The sequence below is a fragment of the Rhinoraja longicauda genome, chromosome 19, assembly GCF_053455715.1.
Source record: "Rhinoraja longicauda isolate Sanriku21f chromosome 19, sRhiLon1.1, whole genome shotgun sequence".
In the NCBI taxonomy this organism is placed as follows: Eukaryota; Metazoa; Chordata; class Chondrichthyes; order Rajiformes; family Arhynchobatidae; genus Rhinoraja; species Rhinoraja longicauda.
In genome coordinates, this window is record NC_135971.1 from 4,146,616 (window position 1) to 4,164,498 (window position 17,883).

Sequence of the window (17,883 nt, forward strand, 5' to 3'; positions counted from 1 at the left end):
AGTGGGTCACGGTTAGGGGGGGCAAGGAGCAGAGGCAGGGACTAGAGAGTACCCCAGTGGATGTACCCCGTGGTAATAAATACTCCTGTTTAGGTGTTGTTGGTGAGTATAGCCTACCTGGGGGCAGCCACGGCGCCCGAGCCTCTGGCACGGAGTCCGGCCCTGTTGCTCAGAAGGGTAGGGAAAGGAAGAGGAGAGCGATAGTAATAGGGGACTCTATAGTGAGGGGGTCAGATAGGCGATTCTGTGGACGCAGTCGGGAGACCCTGATGGTGGTTTGCCTCCCTGGTGCCGGTGTCCGGGATGTGTCTGAGCATGTCCAGGATATCCTGAAAGGGTGCCAGAGAAGAGGATATCCTGAGAGGAGCCAGAGGTCGTGGTACATATAGGTACCAACAATATAGGTAGGATAAGGGAAGAGGCCCTGAAAGGAGAATTTAGGGGGCTAGGAAGAGAGTTTAAAAAAAGGACTTCCAAAGTGATAATCTCAGGCTTACTGCCTGTGACACGCGATAGTGAGAATAGGAATGGAGTGAGGTGGAGGATAAATACGTGGCTGAGGGACTGGTGCAGGGAGCAGGGATTCAAGTTTCTGGATCATTGGGACCTCTTCTGGGGGAAGTATGACCTGTACAAAAAGGATGGGTTGCATCTGGTCCTGAGGGGAACCAATATCCTGGCGGGGAGATTTGCTAAGGTAATTGCGGAGACTTTAAACTAGTACGGTTGGGGGGGAGGGACTCAAACACAGATAGCTAATAGGCAGTGTGTGAGGCAAGAGGCAGAAAAGGGAAACACTCAGACCCAATATGTAGGAGAGAAAGAAGTGAAAAGAAATAAACTGAGAATAAGAAATGATGGGTCCCTTAAATGTGTATATTTTAATGCTAGGAACATTGTAAGAAAGGTGGATGAGCTTAGAGCCTGGATTGACATTTGGAAGTATGATGTTGTGGCACTCAGTGAAACATGGTTGCAGGAGGGTTGCGATTGGCAATTAAATATTCCAGGATTTCATTGTTTCAGATGTGATAGAATCGGAGGGGCAAAAGGTGGGGGTGTTGCATTGCTTGTCAGGGAGGATATCACAGCAGTGCTTTGGCAGGATAGACTAGAAGGCTCGATTAGGGAGGCTGTTTGGGTGGAACTCAGAAATGAGGAAGGCTTAGCAACACTTATAGGGGTGTATTATAGACCGCCAAATAGGGAACGAGAATTGGAAGAGCAAATATGTAAGGAGATAGCAGATATTAGTAGTAAGCACAGAGTAGTGATTGTGGGTGATTTCAATTTTCCGTACATAGACTGGGAATCACATTCTGTTAAAGGGCTGGATGGTTTGGAGTTTGTAAAATGTGTGCAGGATAGTTTTTTGCAGCAATACGTAGAGAAGGGGCAGTGTTGGACCTCCTGTTGGGAAATGAGACGGGTCAGGTGACGGAGGTATGTGTTGAGGAGCACTTTGGGTCTAGTGATCACAATGCCATTAGTTTCAATATAATTATGGAGAAGGTCAAATCTGGACCAAGGGTTGAGATTTTGGATTGGAGAAAGGCTAATTTTGAGGAGATGAGAGAAAGGATTTAAAAGGAGTGAAATGGGACATTATGTTTTATGAAAAGGATATAATAGAGAAATGGAGGATATTTAAAGGCGAAATTTTGAGAGTACAGAGTCTTTATGTCCCTGTTCGGTAGAAAGGAAAGAATAATAATTTGAAAGAGCCGTGGTTTTCCAAGGAAATTGGACACTTGGTTCGGAAAAAGATGGAGATATACAATAAATATAAGCGGCAGGGAGTAAATGAGGTTCTTGAGGAATATAAAGAATGTAAAAGGAATCTTAAGAAGGAAATTAGAAAAACGAAAAAAAGATATGAGGTTGCTTTGGCAAGTAATGTAAAGTAAACCCCAAGGGGTTCTACAGATATGATAACAGCAAAAGGATAGCGAGGGATAAAATTGGTCCATTAGAGAGTCAGAGTGGACTGAGCCGGAAGAAATGGGGAGATATTAAACAATTTATTTTCTTCGGTATTGACCGAGGAGAAGGATATTGAATTATTCACAAAATGCTGGAGTAACTCAGCAGGTCAGGCAGCATCTCGGGAGAGAAGGAATGGGTGACGTTTCGGGTCGAGACCCTTCTTCAGACTGATGTCAGGGGGGCGGGACAAAGGAAGGATATAGGTAGAGACAGGAAGATAGAGGGAGATCTGGGAAGGAGGAGGGGAAGGGAGGGACAGAGGAGATACCTGAAGTTGGAGAAGTCGACGTTCATACCACCGGGCTGCAAACTGCCCAGGCGAAATATGAGGTGCTGCTCCTCCAATTTCCGGCGGGCCTCACTATGGCACTGGAGGAGGCCCATGACAGAGAGGTCAGACTGGGAATAGGAGGGGGAGTTAAAGTGCTGGGCCACCGGGAGATCAGTTTTGTTAATGCGGACCGAGCGCAGGTGTCCAGCGAAGCGATCGCCGAGCCTGCGCTTGGTTTCGCCGATATCAATAAGTTGACATCTAGAGCAGCGGGTGCAATAGATGAGGTTGGAGGAGGTGCAGGTGAACCTCTGTCTCACCTGGAAAGACTGTTTGGGTCCTTTGATGGAGTTGAGGGGGGAGGTAAAGGGACAGGTGTTGCATCTCGTGCGGTTGCAGGGGAAAGTGCCCGGGGTTGGGGTGGTTTGGGTAGGAAGGGACGAGTGGACCAGGGAGTTACGGAGGGAACGGTCTCTGCGGAACGCAGAGAGGGGAGGGGATGGGAAGATATGGCCAGTGGTGGGGTCCCGTTGTAGGTGACGGAAATGTTGGTGGATGATATGTTGGATCCGCTGGCTGGTGGGGTGGAAGGTGAGAACGAGGGGGATCCTGTCCTTGTTGCGAGTGGGAGGAGGGGGAGCAAGAGCGGAGCTGCGGGATGTAGAAGAGACCCTAGTGAGAGCCATCTATAATGGAGGAGGGGAAGCCCCGTTTTCTGAAGAACGAGGACATCTCGGAGGCCCTAGTGTGAAACACCTCATCCCGGGCGCAGATGCGGCATAGACGGGGGAATTGGGAGTAGGGGATAGACTTTTTGCAGGGGACCGGGTGGGAAGAAGTGTAGTCCAGATAGCTGATGGAAATTATGAGGATCAAAGAAGAGGAGGTACGGACACTTTTGAAAAATATAAAAGTGGATAAGTCTCCCGGTCTTGATAGGATATTCCCTAGGACATTGAGGGAAGTTAGTGCAGAAATAGCAGGGGCTATGACGGAAATATTTCAAATGTCATTAGAAACGGGGATGGTGCCGGAAGATTGGCGCATTGCGCATGTTGTGCCTTTGTTTAAAAAAGGTTCTAAAAGTAAACCTAGCAATTATAGACCTGTTAGTTTGACGTCTGTGGTGGGTAAATGAATGGAAAAGATACTTAGGGAAGTATACTTAGGGAAAATGTTTTGAGAAAGAGGAGGGAGGGGGAGGGAGAGAGAGAGAGAGAGGAAATGTTTTCAGAAAGAGGGGAGGGAGGGAGAGAGAGAGAGAAAATGTCTTGAGAAAGAGGGGAGGGAGGGAGAGGGAGAGAGAGAGAAAATGTTTTGAGAATGAGGGGAGGGAGGGGGAGGGAGAGAGAGAGAGAGATGAAATGTTTTGAGAAAGAGGGGAGGGAGGGGGAGGGAGAGAGAGAGAGGAAATGTTTTGAGAAAGAGGGGAGGGAGGGGGAGGGAGAGAGAGAGAGAGAGAGAGGAAATGTTTTGAGAAAGAGGGGAGGGAGGGAGGGAGAGAGAGAGAGAGAGAGAGAGGGGAAATGTTTTGAGAAAGATGGGAGGGAGGGGGAGGGAGAGAGAGAGAGAGAGAGAGGAAATGTTTTGAGAAAGAGGGGAGGGAGGGAGGGAGAGAGAGAGAGAGAGAGAGAGGGGAAATGTTTTGAGAAAGAGGGGAGGGAGGGGGAGGGAGAGAGAGAGAGAGGAAATGTTTTGAGAAAGAGGGGAGGGAGAGAGAGAGAGGAAATGTTTTGAGAACGAGGGGAGGGAGGGGGAGGGAGAGAGAGAGAGAGAGAGAGAGAGAGAGAGAGAGGGGAAATGTTTTGAGAAAGAGGGGAGGGAGGGGGAGGGAGAGAGAGAGAGGAAATGTTTTGAGAAAGAGGGGAGGGAGGGGGAGGGGGAGGGAGAGAGAGAGAGAAAATGTTTTGAGAAAGAGGGGAGGGAGGGAGAGGGAGAGAGAGAGAAAATGTTTTGAGAAAGAGGGGAGGGAGGGAGAGGGAGAGAGAGAGAGAGAGAGAAAATGTTTTGAGAAAGAGGGGAAGGAGGGAGAGGGAGAGAGAGAGAAATAGAAATGTTTTGAGAAAGGGGAGGGAGGTAGAGGGAGAGAGAGAGAGAGAGAGAGGAAATGTTTTGAGAAAGAGGGGAGGGAGGGGGAGGGAGAGAGAGAGAGAAAATGTTTTGAGAAAGAGGGGAGGGAGGGAGAGGGAGAGAGAGAGAGAGAGAGAAAATGCTTTGAGAAGGAGGGAGATGGAGAGAGAGAGAAAATGTTTTGAGAAAGAGGGGAGGGAGGGAGAGGGAGAGAGAGAGAGAGAGAGAGAGAGAGAAAATGTTTAGAGAAAGAGGGGAGGGAGGGAGAGGGAGAGAGAGAAAATGTTTTGAGAAAGAGGGGAGGGAGGGAGAGAGAGAGAGAGAAAATGTTTTGAGAAAGAGGGGAGGGAGGGGGAGAGGGAGAGAGAGAGAAAATGTTTTGAGAAAGAGGGGAGGGAGGGAGAGAGAGAGAAAATGTTTTGAGAAAGAGGGGAGAGGGAGAGAGAGAGAGAGAGAAAATGTTTTGAGAAAGAGGGGAGGGAGGGAGAGGGAGAGAGAGAGAGAGAGAAAATGTTTTGAGAAAGAGGGGAGGGAGGGGGAGGGAGAGAGAGAGAGAGAGGAAATGTTTTGAGAAAGAGGGGAGGGAGGGGGAGGGAGAGAGAGAGAGAGGAAATGTTTTGAGAAAGAGGGGAGGGAGGGGGAGGGAGCGAGAGAGAGAGGAAATATTTTGAGAAAGAGGGGAGGGAGGGAGAGGGAGAGAGAGAGAGAGAGAGAGAGAGAGAGAGAGAGAGAGAGAGAGAGAGAGAGAGAGAGAGAGAGAGAGAGAGAGAGAGAGAGAGAGAGAGAGGAAATGTTTTGAGAAAGAGGGGCCGGGAGCACCTGTGGGCGGAGCCGGGAGCACATGTGGGCGAGGCCAGCGCGCACTGGAGCGGAGGCGCGATCGCACCGCGATTCCAGGAGTGGGAGCCCATCAGTGGGAGCCCAGCAGTGGGAGCCCAGCAGTGGGAGGCCAGCAGTGGGAGGCCAGCAGTGGGAATCCAGCAGTGGGAGGCCAGCAGTGGGAGGCCAGCAGTGCCAGCCCAGCAGTGGGAGGCCAGCAGTGCCCGCCCAGCAGTGGGAGGCCAGCAGTGCCAGCCCACCAGTGCCCGCCCAGCAGTGGGAGCCCAGCAGTGGGAGCCCAGCAGTGGGAGCCCAGCAGTGCCAGCCCAGCAGTGGGAGCACAGCAGTGGGAGCCCAGCAGTGCCAGCCCAGCAGTGGGAGCACAGCAGTGGGAGCCCAGCAGTGGGAGGCCAGCAGTGCCAGCCCAGCAGTGGGAGGCCAGCAGTGCCAGCCCAGCAGTGGTTAGCCAGCAGTGCCAGCCCAGCAGTGGGAGCCCAGCAGTGCCAGCCCAGCAGTGCCAGCCCAGCAGTGGCAGCCAAATCATGGTGGTGGAGCATCTAGAGCCTACACTACGTTTGATCTACACAGCACATCTTCTTGAGGGGAAGATATGGAACAAAATGAATATTTTGTGTTTAATGATCTGTGTAGTGATCTGTGTACTGAAAGCTTAATGTATTATATTTGATGCTTTTGTGATTATGTATATATCTGTGGAGTGACCACATGGAGTGAGTGACCACCCGGAGATGAGTGACCACCTGGAGTGAGTGACCACCCGGAGATGAGTGACCACCATGAGTGAACTACCGCAGAGGACTGACCACCATGATGGCGAAAAAAAGCTATTGTGTTCAATTGTGTTTAGTTGTGTTATTGGTTTTGTTTGCAAAAAGCAATGGTGTTTTGGTTTTGTTTGTTAAATATATTTTAGCCCTCGAATGGTAAAGAAAACAATTTTATATAAGACAAGGGGGATGTTGTAATATATAAGACAAGGGGGATGTTGTGATATTGCTGGGACGACTTTGTGTATCCAACGACTACTTTGTATGCCTGTGTATAGAAGTGATTGGTGTGATTAGGCAGTCACTCTGGATCCAGGCGGCCTTGGAATAAACAGCCTGGAGTTAAGCTCCACCATGATAACATCTTAAACATGTGTCCTCATGGTACTTCCAGAGTCACAACAAAGGTACATCAGGTACCGGACCACGAAGAACAACAGGAGCGAGAGAGGGGGAGAGCAAGTTTTGGAAAGTTTTGAGAAAGTTTTGGAAAGTGATAGGGAGATAGAGAGTTTAAGAGATAGAGAGAGAGGGAGAGAGAGAGGGAGAGAGATAGATTTAAGAGTAGATGGATTTTTGGGCCTAAATGTTAGGCTTTAGATAGTTTTGTGCAAGCTGACGATTTTAAAATTTTCAGAGAGAGAGAGGGAGAGTGAAAGGGATGGGGAAGGGAGAGAAACAGAGAGAGAAAGAGGGAGAGAGAGAGAGAGAGAGAGAGAGAGAGAGAGAGAGAGAGAGAGAGAGAGAGAGAGAGAGAGAGAGAGAGAGAGAGAGAGAGAGAGAGAGAGAGAGAGAGAGAGAGAGAGAGAGAGAATGTTTTGAGAAAGGGGGAGAGAGAGAGGGAGCGAGAGGGGAGCGCAAGTTTTGTAAAGTTTTGAGAAAGTTTTGGAAAGTGAGAGGGAGAGAGAGAGTTTGAGACAGAGAGAGAGTTGAGGGAGAGTTGAGAGAAAGTTTTGAGAAAGTTTTGGAAAGCTTGAGAGGGGGAGAGAGAGAGGGAGAGGGAGAGTGTGAGAGGGAGTGAGAGAGGGTGAGAGCAAGTTTTGGAAAGTTTTGAGAAAGTTTTGGAAAGTTTGAGAGAGAGAGGGGGGGAGAGAGAGGGAGAGTGAGAGGGAGCGAGAGAGGGTGGGAGCAAGTTTTGGAAAGTTTTGAGAAAGTTTTGGAAAGTGAGAGGGAGATAGAGGGGGAAAGAGTGAGAGGGAGAGAGAGAGAGAGGGGGAGGGGAGAGAAAAAAAGGGAGAGAACGAGGGAGAGAAGCATTCGTTTATCGTATTGGGTCTCACTATTACCAATGAAGTTGCCTGAACTTACTTTGCATCCAGTTATTTTAATCAGACCTTGCCACATTCTCTGTGTGACCCAGAGATTACACTGGGACGCAAGTTTGAGCCGGTATTGCCCCTTGGCATCCTTGATGGCTTTTCGGAGACCACAGCGTGGCTTCTTGCACCGCTTGGGATCGTTTAACTTCTCTGCATCGGACTAGGCCATCACCTGTGAATGTACATCCATGGTTCCCGGTTGGGGAACACTCGGATTGACTTCGGCCGCACACAGTCTTCCACTCACTTGTTGATGAAGTCAGTCACGGCAGAGGCGCACTCATTCAGGTTAGCTGCAGAATCCGTGACCATGGACCAGTCTACTGACTTAAAGCAGTCGCGTCAGATGTCATCCGTGTCCGTTGTCTAGCTTTTTACAAATCTCTGCATCGGATCCTCCTGCTTCATTTGTTGTTTCGTGTTGGCAGGGAGCAGAAGCACAGCTCCGTGGTCAGATTTCCCTGAAATGTGGCCGAGGGACAGGGCGACAGGGAACAATCCCTACAGGATGGACGAGGCGAGCCTGGACGTGGGAACACATAGAATGCACTGAAGGGACACAGTGGAACAGGTCAATGCTGAGTAATGTTCCTAGTTCCAGATTGGTCATTGTATTCTCATTTACAAGGGTGGATGGGTGTATGTACCTGTGTGTTTCTTCTCACACACCGTGGGAGCTCTTTGATGGAGACCATCAGGAGCCCACATAGAGGTAGGAAACACCAGCAGACAGAGACGGGAAAACACAGAGAGATTGAGACATGAATACTCACAGAGAGAAGTAGGAACATTCACGGAAACAGACAGGGCCCTCCCCTAATTCTACGTAGGTTTGCCTTCTCCTGATTTCACATTTGCGGGAGCACTCCCCTATTTCCACATTTACAGTTTCCTTCCGCTAATTTCATATTTGTCGTTGTTTATCTACCCGCCACACTTCAATAACGGCGCACCCGCAAATCCCCATTTGTGGTGCCCTCCCCTAATTGACCATTTACCCGTGCTCTCACGTAATTACCATATATAACCATATAATCATATAATAACCATATAACAACTACAGCACGGAAACAGGCCCGTTCGGCCCTACCAGTCCACGCCGACCACTCTCTCTGATCTAGTCTCATCTACCTGCTCTCAGACCATAACCCTCTAATCCCCTCTTATCCATATACTTATCCAATTTACTCTTAAATAATAAAATCGAGCCTGCCTCCACCACTTCCACCGGAAGCTCATTCCATATAGCCACCACCCTCTGAGTAAAGAAGTTACCCCTCATGTTACCCCTAAACTTTTGTCCCTCAATGCTGAAGCTATGTCCCCTTGTTGGAATCTTCCCCACCCTCAAAGGGAAAAGCCTACCCACATCAACTCTGTCCGTCCCTCTTAAAATTTTAAAAACCTCTATCAAGTCCCCCCTCAACCTTCTACGCTCCAAAGAATAAAGACCCAATCTGTTCAACCTCTCTCTGTAGCCCAAGTGCTGAAACCCAGGCAACATTCTAGTAAATCTCCTCTGTACCCTCTCCATTTTGTCGACATCCTTCCTATAATTTGGCGACCAGAACTGCACACCATACTCCAGATTCGGCCTCACCAATGCCCTGTACAATTTTAACATTACATCCCAACTTCTATATTCGATGCTCTGATTTATAAAGGCAAGCATACCAAACGCCTTCTTCACCACCCTATCCACATGAGATTCCACCTGCAGGGAACAATGCACAGTTATTCCCAGATCCCTCTGTTCCACTGCATTCCTCAATTCCCTACCATTTACCCTGTACATCCTATTTTGATTTGTCCTACCAAAATGCAGCACCTCACACTTATCAGCATTAAACTCCATCTGCCATCTTTCAGCCCAACCTTCCAAAAGGCCCAAGTCTCTCTGTAGACTTTGAAAATCTACTTCATTATTAACTACACCACCTATCTTAGTATCATCTGCATACTTACTAATCCAATTTGCCACACCCTCATCCAGATCATTAATGTAAATGACAAACAACAGTGGACCCAACACAGATCCTTGGGGTACTCCACTAGACACTGGCCTCCAAACTGACATACAGTTGTCAACCATTACCCTCTGGTATCTCCCATTCAGCCATTGTTGAATCCATCTTGCAACCTCACTATTAATACCCAACGATTTAACCTTCTTAATCAACCTTCCATGTGGAACCTTGTCAAATGCCTTACTGATGTCCATATAGACAACATCCACAGCCTTGCCCTTATTAATTTCCCTGGTAACCTCTTCAAAAAAATCAACAAGATTAGTCAAGCATGACCTTTCAGGCACAAATCCATGTTGACTGTTTCTAATTAGGCCTTGTTTATCCATGTGATTATATATATTGTCCCTAAGTATCTTTTCCATTAATTTTCCCACCACAGACGTCAAACTAACAGGTCTATAATTGCTAGGTTTACTTTTAGAACCTTTTTTAAACAAAGGCACAACATGCATAATGCGCCAATCTTCCGGCACCATCCCTGTTTCTAATGACATTTGAAATATTTCCGTCATAGACACTGCTATTTCTGCATTAACTTCCCTCAATGTCCTAGGGAATATCCTATCAGGACCTGGAGACTTATCCACTTTTATATTTTTCAAAAGTGTCCGTACCTCCTCTTCTTTGATCCTCATTATTTCCATCACTACTCTACTTGTTTCGCTTACCTCACATAATTCAATATGCTTCTCCTTGGTGAATACCGAAGAAAATTAATTGTTTAATATCTCCCCCATTTCTTCCGGCTCAGCACATAGCTGTCCACTCTGACTCTCTAATGGACCAATTTTATCCCTCGCTATCCTTTTCCTATTGACATATCTGTAGAACCCCTTGGGGTTTACTTTACATTACTTGCCAAAGCAACCTCATATCTTTTTTTCGCTTTTCTAATTTCCTTCTTAAGATTCCTTTTACATTCTTTATATTCCTCAAGAACCCCATTTACTCTCTGCCGCTTATATTTATTGTATATCTCCCTCTTTTTCCGAACCAAGTGTCTAATTTCCCTGGAAAACCACGGCCCTTTCAAATTATTATTCTTTCCTTTCCACCGAACAGGGACATAAAGACTCTGTACTCTCAAAATGTCACCTTTAAATATGCTCCATTTCTCTATTATATCCTTTTCATAAAACAAAATGTCCCATTTCACTCCTTTTAAATCCTTTCTCATCTCCTCAAAATTAGCCTTTCTCCAATCCAAAATCCCAACCCTTGGTCCAGATTTGACCTTCTCCATAATTATATTGAAACTAATGGCATTGTGATCACTAGACCCAAAGTGCTCCTGAACACATACCTCCGTCACCTGACCCGTCTCATTTCCTAACAGGAGGTCCAACACTGCCCCTTCTCTGGTAGGCACCTCTACGTGTTGCTGCAAAAAACTATCCTGCACACATTTTACAAACTCCAAACCATCCAGCCCTTTAACAGAATGTGATTCCCAGTCTATGTACGGAAAATTGAAATCACCCACAATCACCACTCTGTGCTTACTACTAATATCTGCTATCTCCTTACATATTTGCTCTTCCAATTCTCGTTCCCTATTTGGCGGTCTATAAATACACCTCTATAAGTGTTGCTAAGCCTTTCTCATTTCTGAGTTCGACCCAAACAGCCTCCCTAATCGAGCCTTCTAGTCTATCCTGCCAAAGCACGGCTGCGATATCCTCCCTGACAAGCAATGCAACACCCCCACCTCTTGCCCCTCCGATTCTATCACATCTGAAACAATGAAATCCTGGAATATTTAATTGCCAATCGCAACCCTCCTGCAACCATGTTTCACTGATCGCCACAACATCATACTTCCAGATGTCAATCCAGGCTCTAAGCTCATCCACCTTTCTTACAATGCTCCTAGCATTAAAATATACACATTTAAGGGACCCATCATTTCTTATTCTCAGTTTATTTCTTTTCACTTCTTTCTCTCCTACATATTGGGTCTGAGTGTTTCCCTTTTCTGCTTCCTGCCTCACACACTGCCTATTAGCTATCTGTGTTTGAGTCCCTCCCCCCAACCGTACTAGTTTAAACCCTCCGCAATTACCTTAGTAAATCTCCCCGCCAGAATATTGGTTCCCCTCAGGTTCAGATGCAACCCGTCCTTTTTGTACATGTCATACTTCCCCCAGAAGAGGTCCCAATGATCCAGAAACTTGAATCCCTGCTCCCTGCACCAGTCCCTCAGCCACGTATTTATCCTCCACCTCACTCCATTCCTATTTTCACTATCGCGTGGCACAGGCAGTAAGCCTGAGATTATCGCTTTGGAAGTCCTTTTTTTTAACTCTCTTCCCAGCCCCCTAAATTCTCCTTTCAGCACCTCTTCCCTTATCCTACCTATATTGTTGGTACCTATATGTACCACGACCTCTGGCTCCTCTCCCTCCCCTTTCAGGATATCCTGGACACGCTCAGACACATCCCGGACACTGGCACCAGGGAGGCAAACCACCATCCGGGTCTCCCGACTGCATCCACAGAATCGCCTATCTGACCCCCTCACTATAGTCCCCTATTACTATCGCTCTCTTCATCCTTTCCCAACCCTTCTGAGCAACAGGGCTGGACTCCGTGCCAGAGGCCCGGGCGCCGTCGCTGCCCCCAGGTAGTCTATACTCCCCAACAACACCTAAACAGGAGTATTTATTACCAAGGGGTACATCCACTGGGGTACTCTCAAGTCCCTGCCTCTGCTCCTTGCCCCCCCCCTAACCGTAACCCACTTGTCTACCTCCCGTGGTCTTGGAGTGACCACGTCTTTATAACTCCTCTCTATAACCTCCTCACTCTCCCTAACCAGACGGAGGTCATCAATCTGCCGCTCCAGGTTCCTAATACGGCCCCTTAGGAGCCCCATCTCGTCGCACCTGGTGCAGATGTGGATGTCTGGAAGACTATCAGACTCCCAGATTCCCCACATCCGACACCCAGAACAATAAACTGCCCTGGCACTCATACTCCCCAAACAAAGCCCCGTGCTCGGTTCCTAAACCTACAGCCCGGCCGCTGCTCCACCCGCTCCAACCGCCCACCCAAAAGAACTGAGTGATCTCCTGGGAGAGGCGAAAAACCGGATTAAAAACCCAGGCCATTTTGGGGAAAAAAATCCGGGAAATTCCTCTCCGACCCCAAGCTAGGCGATCGAAACTTGTCCGGGAGATCACACAGGTCTTACTCCTTACTATCTCCACACAATACTTCCCAAGCTGCTACTACTGCTACTGCTGATTGCTGCTGACTGCTGCTGATTTCTGCTACTGCGGCTGATGGGAGCTTGTCCCATACACCCACCAGCCTTTGTTGTCCCTAAGTATCTTTTCCATTCATTTTCCCACCACAGACGTCAAATTAACAGGTCTATAATTGCTAGGTTTACTTTTAGAACCTTTTTTAAACAAAGGCACAACATGCGCAATGTGCCAATCTTCCGGCACCATCCCCGTTTCTAATGACATTTGAAATATTTCCGTCATAGACCCTGCTATTTCTGCACTAACTTCCCTCAATGTCCTAGAGAATATCCTATCTGGACCTGGAGACTTATCCACTTTTATATTTTTCAAAAGTGTCCGTACCTCCTCTTCTTTGATCCTCATAATTTCCATCACTACTCTACTTGTTTCGCTTACCTCACATAATTCAATATCCTTCTCCTCGGTGAATACCGAAGAAAAGAAATTGTTTAATATCTCCCCCATTTCTTCCGGCTCAGCACATAGCTGTCCACCCTGACTCTCTAATGGACCAATTTTATCCCTCGCTATCCTTTTGCTATTGACATATCTGTAGAACCCCTTGGGGTTTACTTTACATTACTTGCCAAAGCAACCTCATATCTTTTTTTTGCTTTTCTAATTTCCTTCTTAAGATTCCTTTTACATTCTTTATATTCCTCAAGAACCTCATTTACTCCCTGCCGCTTATATTTATTGTATATCTCCCTCTTTTTCTGAACCAAGTGTCCAATTTCCCTGGAAAACCACGGCTCTTTCAAATTATTATTCTTTCCTTTCCACCGAACAGGGACATAAAGACTCTGTACTCTCAAAATTTCACTTTTAAATATCCTCCATTTCTCTATTATATCCTTTTCATAAAACAAAATGTCCCATTTCACTCCTTTTAAATCAATAGACAATAGACAATAGACAATAGGTGCAGGAGTAGGCCATTCAGCCCTTCGAGCCAGCACCGCCATTCAATGCGATCATGGCTGATCACTCTCAATCAGTACCCCGTTCCTGCCTTCTCCCCATACCCCCTCACTCCGCTATCCTTAAGAGCTCTATCCACCTCTCTCTTGAAAGCATCCAACGAACTGGCCTCCACTGCCTTCTGAGGCAAAGAATTCCACACCTTCACCACTCTCTGACTGAAAAAGTTCTTCCTCATCTCCGTTCTAAATGGCCTACCCCTTATTCTTAAACTGTGGCCCCTTGTTCTGGACTCCCCCAACATTGGGAAGATGTTTCCTGCCTCTAATGTGTCCAATCCCCTAATTATCTTATATGTTTCAATAAGATCCCCACTCATCCTAAATTCCAGTGTATACAAGCCCAATCGCTCCAGCCTTTCAACATACGACAATCCTTTCTCATCTCGTCAAAATTAGCCTTTCTCCAATCCAAAATCTCAACCCTTGGTCCAGATTTGACCTTCTCCATAATTATATTGAAACCAATGGCATTGTGATCACTAGACCCAAAGTGCTCCTCAACATATACCTCCGTCACCTGACCCGTCTCATTTCCCAACAGGAGGTCCAACACTGCCGCTTCTCTGGTAGGTACCTCTACGTATTGCTGCAAAAAACTATCCTGCACACATTTTACAAACTCCAAACCATCCAGCCCTTTAACAGAATGTGATTCCCAGTCTATGTACGGAAAATTGAAATCACCCACAATCACTACTCTGTGCTTACTACTAATATCTGCTATCTCCTTACATATTTGCTCTTCCAATTCTCGTTCCCCATTTGGCGGTCTATAATACACCCCTATAAGTGTTGCTAAGCCTTTCTCATTTCTGAGTTCCACCCAAACAGCCTCCCTAATCGAGCCTTCTAGTCTATCCTGCCAAAGCACCGCTGTGATATCCTCCCTGACAAACAATGCAACACCCCCACCTCTTGCCCCTCCGATTCTATCACATCTGAAACAATGAAATCCTGGAATATTTAATTGCCAATCGCAACCCTCCTGCAACCATGTTTCACTGATCGCCACAACATCATACTTCCAAATGTCAATCCAGGCTCTAAGCTCATCCACCTTTCTTACAATGCTCCTAGCATTAAAATATACACATTTAAGGGACCCATCATTTCTTATTCTCAGTTTATTTATTTTCACTTCTTTCTCTGCTACATATTGGGTCTGAGTGTTTCCCTTTTCTGCCACCTGCCTCACACACTGCCTATTAGCTATCTGTGTTTGAGTCCCTCCCCCCAAACGTACTAGTTTAAAGCCTCCGCAATTACCTTAGCAAATCTCCCCGCCAGGATATTGGTTGCCCTCTGGACCAGATGCAACCCGTCCTTTTTGTACTGGTCATACTTCCCCCAGAAGAGGTCCCAATGATCCAGAAACTTGAATCCCTGCTCCCTGCACCAGTCCCTCAGCCACGTATTTATCCTCCACCTCACTCCATTCCTATTCTCACTATCGCATGGCACAGGCAGTAAGCATGAGATTATCATTTTGGAAGTCCTTTTTTTAAACTCTCTTCCTAGCCCCCTAAATTCTCCTTTCAGGACCTCTTCCCTTATCCTACCTATATTGTTGGTACCTATATGTACCACAACCTCTGGCTCCTCTCCCTCCCTTTTCAGGATATCTTGGACACGTTCAGATACATCCCGGTCACTGGCACCAGGGAGGCAAACTACCATCCGGGTCTCCCGACTGCGTCCACAGATTCGCCTATCTGACCCCCTCACTATAGAGTCCCCTATCACTATCGCTCACTTCTTCCTTTCCCTACCCTTCTGAGCAACAGGGCCGGACTCCGTGCCAGAGGCCCGGGCGCCGTCGCTGCCCCCAGGTAGGCTATACTCCCCAACAGTACCTAAACAGGAGTATTTATTACCAAGGGTTACATCCACTGGGGTACTCTCTAGTCCCTGCCTCTGCTCCTTGCCCCCCCTAACCGTGACCCACTTGTCTACCTCCCGTGGTCTTGGAGTGACCACCTCTTTATAACTCCTCTCTATAACCTCCTAACTCTCCCTGACCGGACGGAGGTCATCAATCTGCCGCTCCAGGTTCCTAATACGGTCCCTTAGGAGCCCCATCACGTCGCACCTGGCGCAGATGTTGATGTCTGGAAGACTATCAGACTCCCAGATTCCCCACATCCGACACCCAGAACAATAAACTGCCCTGGCACTCATACTCCCCAAACAAAGCCCCGTGCTCGGTTTCTAAACCTACCGCCCGGCCGCTGCTCCAACCGCTCCAACCGCCCACCCAAAAGAACTGAGTGATCTCCTGGGAGAGGCGAAAAACCGGATAAAAAACCCAAGCCAATTTGGGGAAAAAAATCCGGGAAATTCCTCTCCGACCCCAAGCTAGGCGATCGAAACTTGTCCGGGAGATCACACAGGTCTTACTCCTTACTATCTCCACACAATACTTCCCAAGCAACACAGCTTGGTGCTGCTGCTGATTGCTGCTACGAATTGCTGCTCTCGAATTCACGTAAACTGGAGGAACCCCAATCCAAATTCTCCAGATAGTCTTCCTGGTCCGTGGAATTACCCGATCGCTTTGTGTCATTTATTTGTAAAGCAGCATCTGCAGTTCCTCGTGTGCTCCTGTTGATCAAAGTCAGACTGGGCTGCGAGTGGGGGGGGGGGAGGGGGGGGGGTCTGGCTCACTGTGCTGCTCTCCGGGGCTGGAGGGGTTAACAGCCTCTTGCTGGTGTGTAATCAGTGGCAGATTGCCAGTGGCCCTTCACCCTGAACACTCACAGCAAAACAACGTTATTCAGCACAGAATCAATTCCCCACGCACTGCAGGGCGTGTCGTTGACAGTTGTAGTTCTGTGCGGTTTCGCAGCTTCCTGAAGGCGGAAGCGTTTTGAACCAAGAAGTTCTCGGAATTAAAAATGGCTTCGAAACACCAGATCCAGAGTTTAACTGAAGGCTTGATTTGTCCCAATTGCTCGGATTTCTTCACCGATCCGGTTATACTGGAGTGCGGGCACAACTTCTGCCGCTCCTGTATCACACAGAGTTGGGACAAAGAGGGGAGAAACTCCTGCCCGGTATGTAGCAAGGTGCAGGCAGACCGCACCCTCAAAGAAAATCGGGCGAGTATTGTTGAGAAAATTCGAGCACTGAGCCTGAACACGGAAGGGAAGGAAAGTAAACTTCTCTGCGAGGAACATCAGGAAGAACTGAAGCTGTTTTGTGAAACCGACAAGAAACTGGTCTGCCTGATCTGCCGAGACGACCAGGAACACAAAGAGCATCGCTTCATGTCGATTAAAGAAGCTGTTGAAAGCTACAAGGTAAAAGCAAACAGAATTTGATTAGCTGATGAATTTTCAATTCTGCCTTTTGCGGACCCCGCTCCCTCGGCGACTGTTCGGTTCACCCAGCCTCCCACCCAAACCAGCCCTTCCCCAGGTACTTGCCCCAGCCACCGCTGGAGATGAAACACCTGTCCCTGTACCTTCTCCCTCACGTCCATGCAGGGACTCCAGCAGTCCTTCCAGGTGAGACAGCCGCGGCTCTCTGCTGATACGCTCCACGACCCGATGAGTTCTCCAGCAGTTTGTGTCTTTTTGTAAACTTTCATGTGCAGTTTCGTGTCTGCAGTTTATTGGTTCCGTCTGGTCTAATTCTTTCACTGACTGAATCTGAATCTCAATCTCAGGAGCAGATTAAAACTTCCTTGGAGATTCTCACAAAAAATAAATCAGCGGTGGAGGAAATGGAGCAGCAACAGAAAGAGAAGATTTCTGGAGTCCGGGTAAGGTTTCCAGTTTCCCTTCTCTGACCTTGTGCTATTGTCTTAGATTCCAGGCTCGATAATATTGACCTTCACCTTTCATTTGACAGTCACAGAACCTGTTGACCTACATCACATCGCTCTTTCTCAAGGATCTCCGGGAAGAAGAGGAGAGCGTTCTAAATCCAATGGAGAATAATCTACGAGCGATTCAAGAGGAGATAAACTCTATTCAAGAGAAACTCTTAAAGCTGCAGGAGCGGATGAGCCAAACGGACAGTTTGATATTTCTGAAGGTAGGGAGTTACAAATTCAATTTGATTCAATGTAAGGCTGTGAAAGTCGACTCGACTTATCTCTAAAATAAGTACGCAAAACACAAGACTCAGTTAAATCGTTTTACTGAAACACCAAGGTGGGAGAGACACAGAGACCTGAGTGCACAGTTGTTCGCTCAAGCACCTGCTTCTGTCCTCTCAAAGAACATACTGATTACAGTCAGCATTTATACAGTTGAAAACAGCACAAAGCAGATGCAGTAATTTTCCATGGTTACATAGCATAAAGCGGTCTCAGCAGATACATAGTAGAGTTCCCATAATAGAGTTCCTTTAATTGTGTTAG

At 47.5% G+C, this 17,883-nt stretch overlaps 1 protein-coding gene across 1 annotated transcript in view; it reads right to left on the reverse strand.

Annotated features, from left to right (window-relative positions):
- Nucleotides 1–17,883, reverse strand: part of LOC144603023 (zinc-binding protein A33-like) — a 157,409-nt gene that overhangs the window by 76,969 nt on the left and 62,557 nt on the right. The window contains exons 8-9 of the mRNA XM_078416150.1: nucleotides 14,527–14,560; nucleotides 14,212–14,224 (exon numbers count right to left, since the gene is read on the reverse strand). Of these exons, the coding sequence (XP_078272276.1) occupies nucleotides 14,212–14,224; nucleotides 14,527–14,560 (47 nt within the window). The remainder of the gene's footprint in view (nucleotides 1–14,211; nucleotides 14,225–14,526; nucleotides 14,561–17,883) is intronic.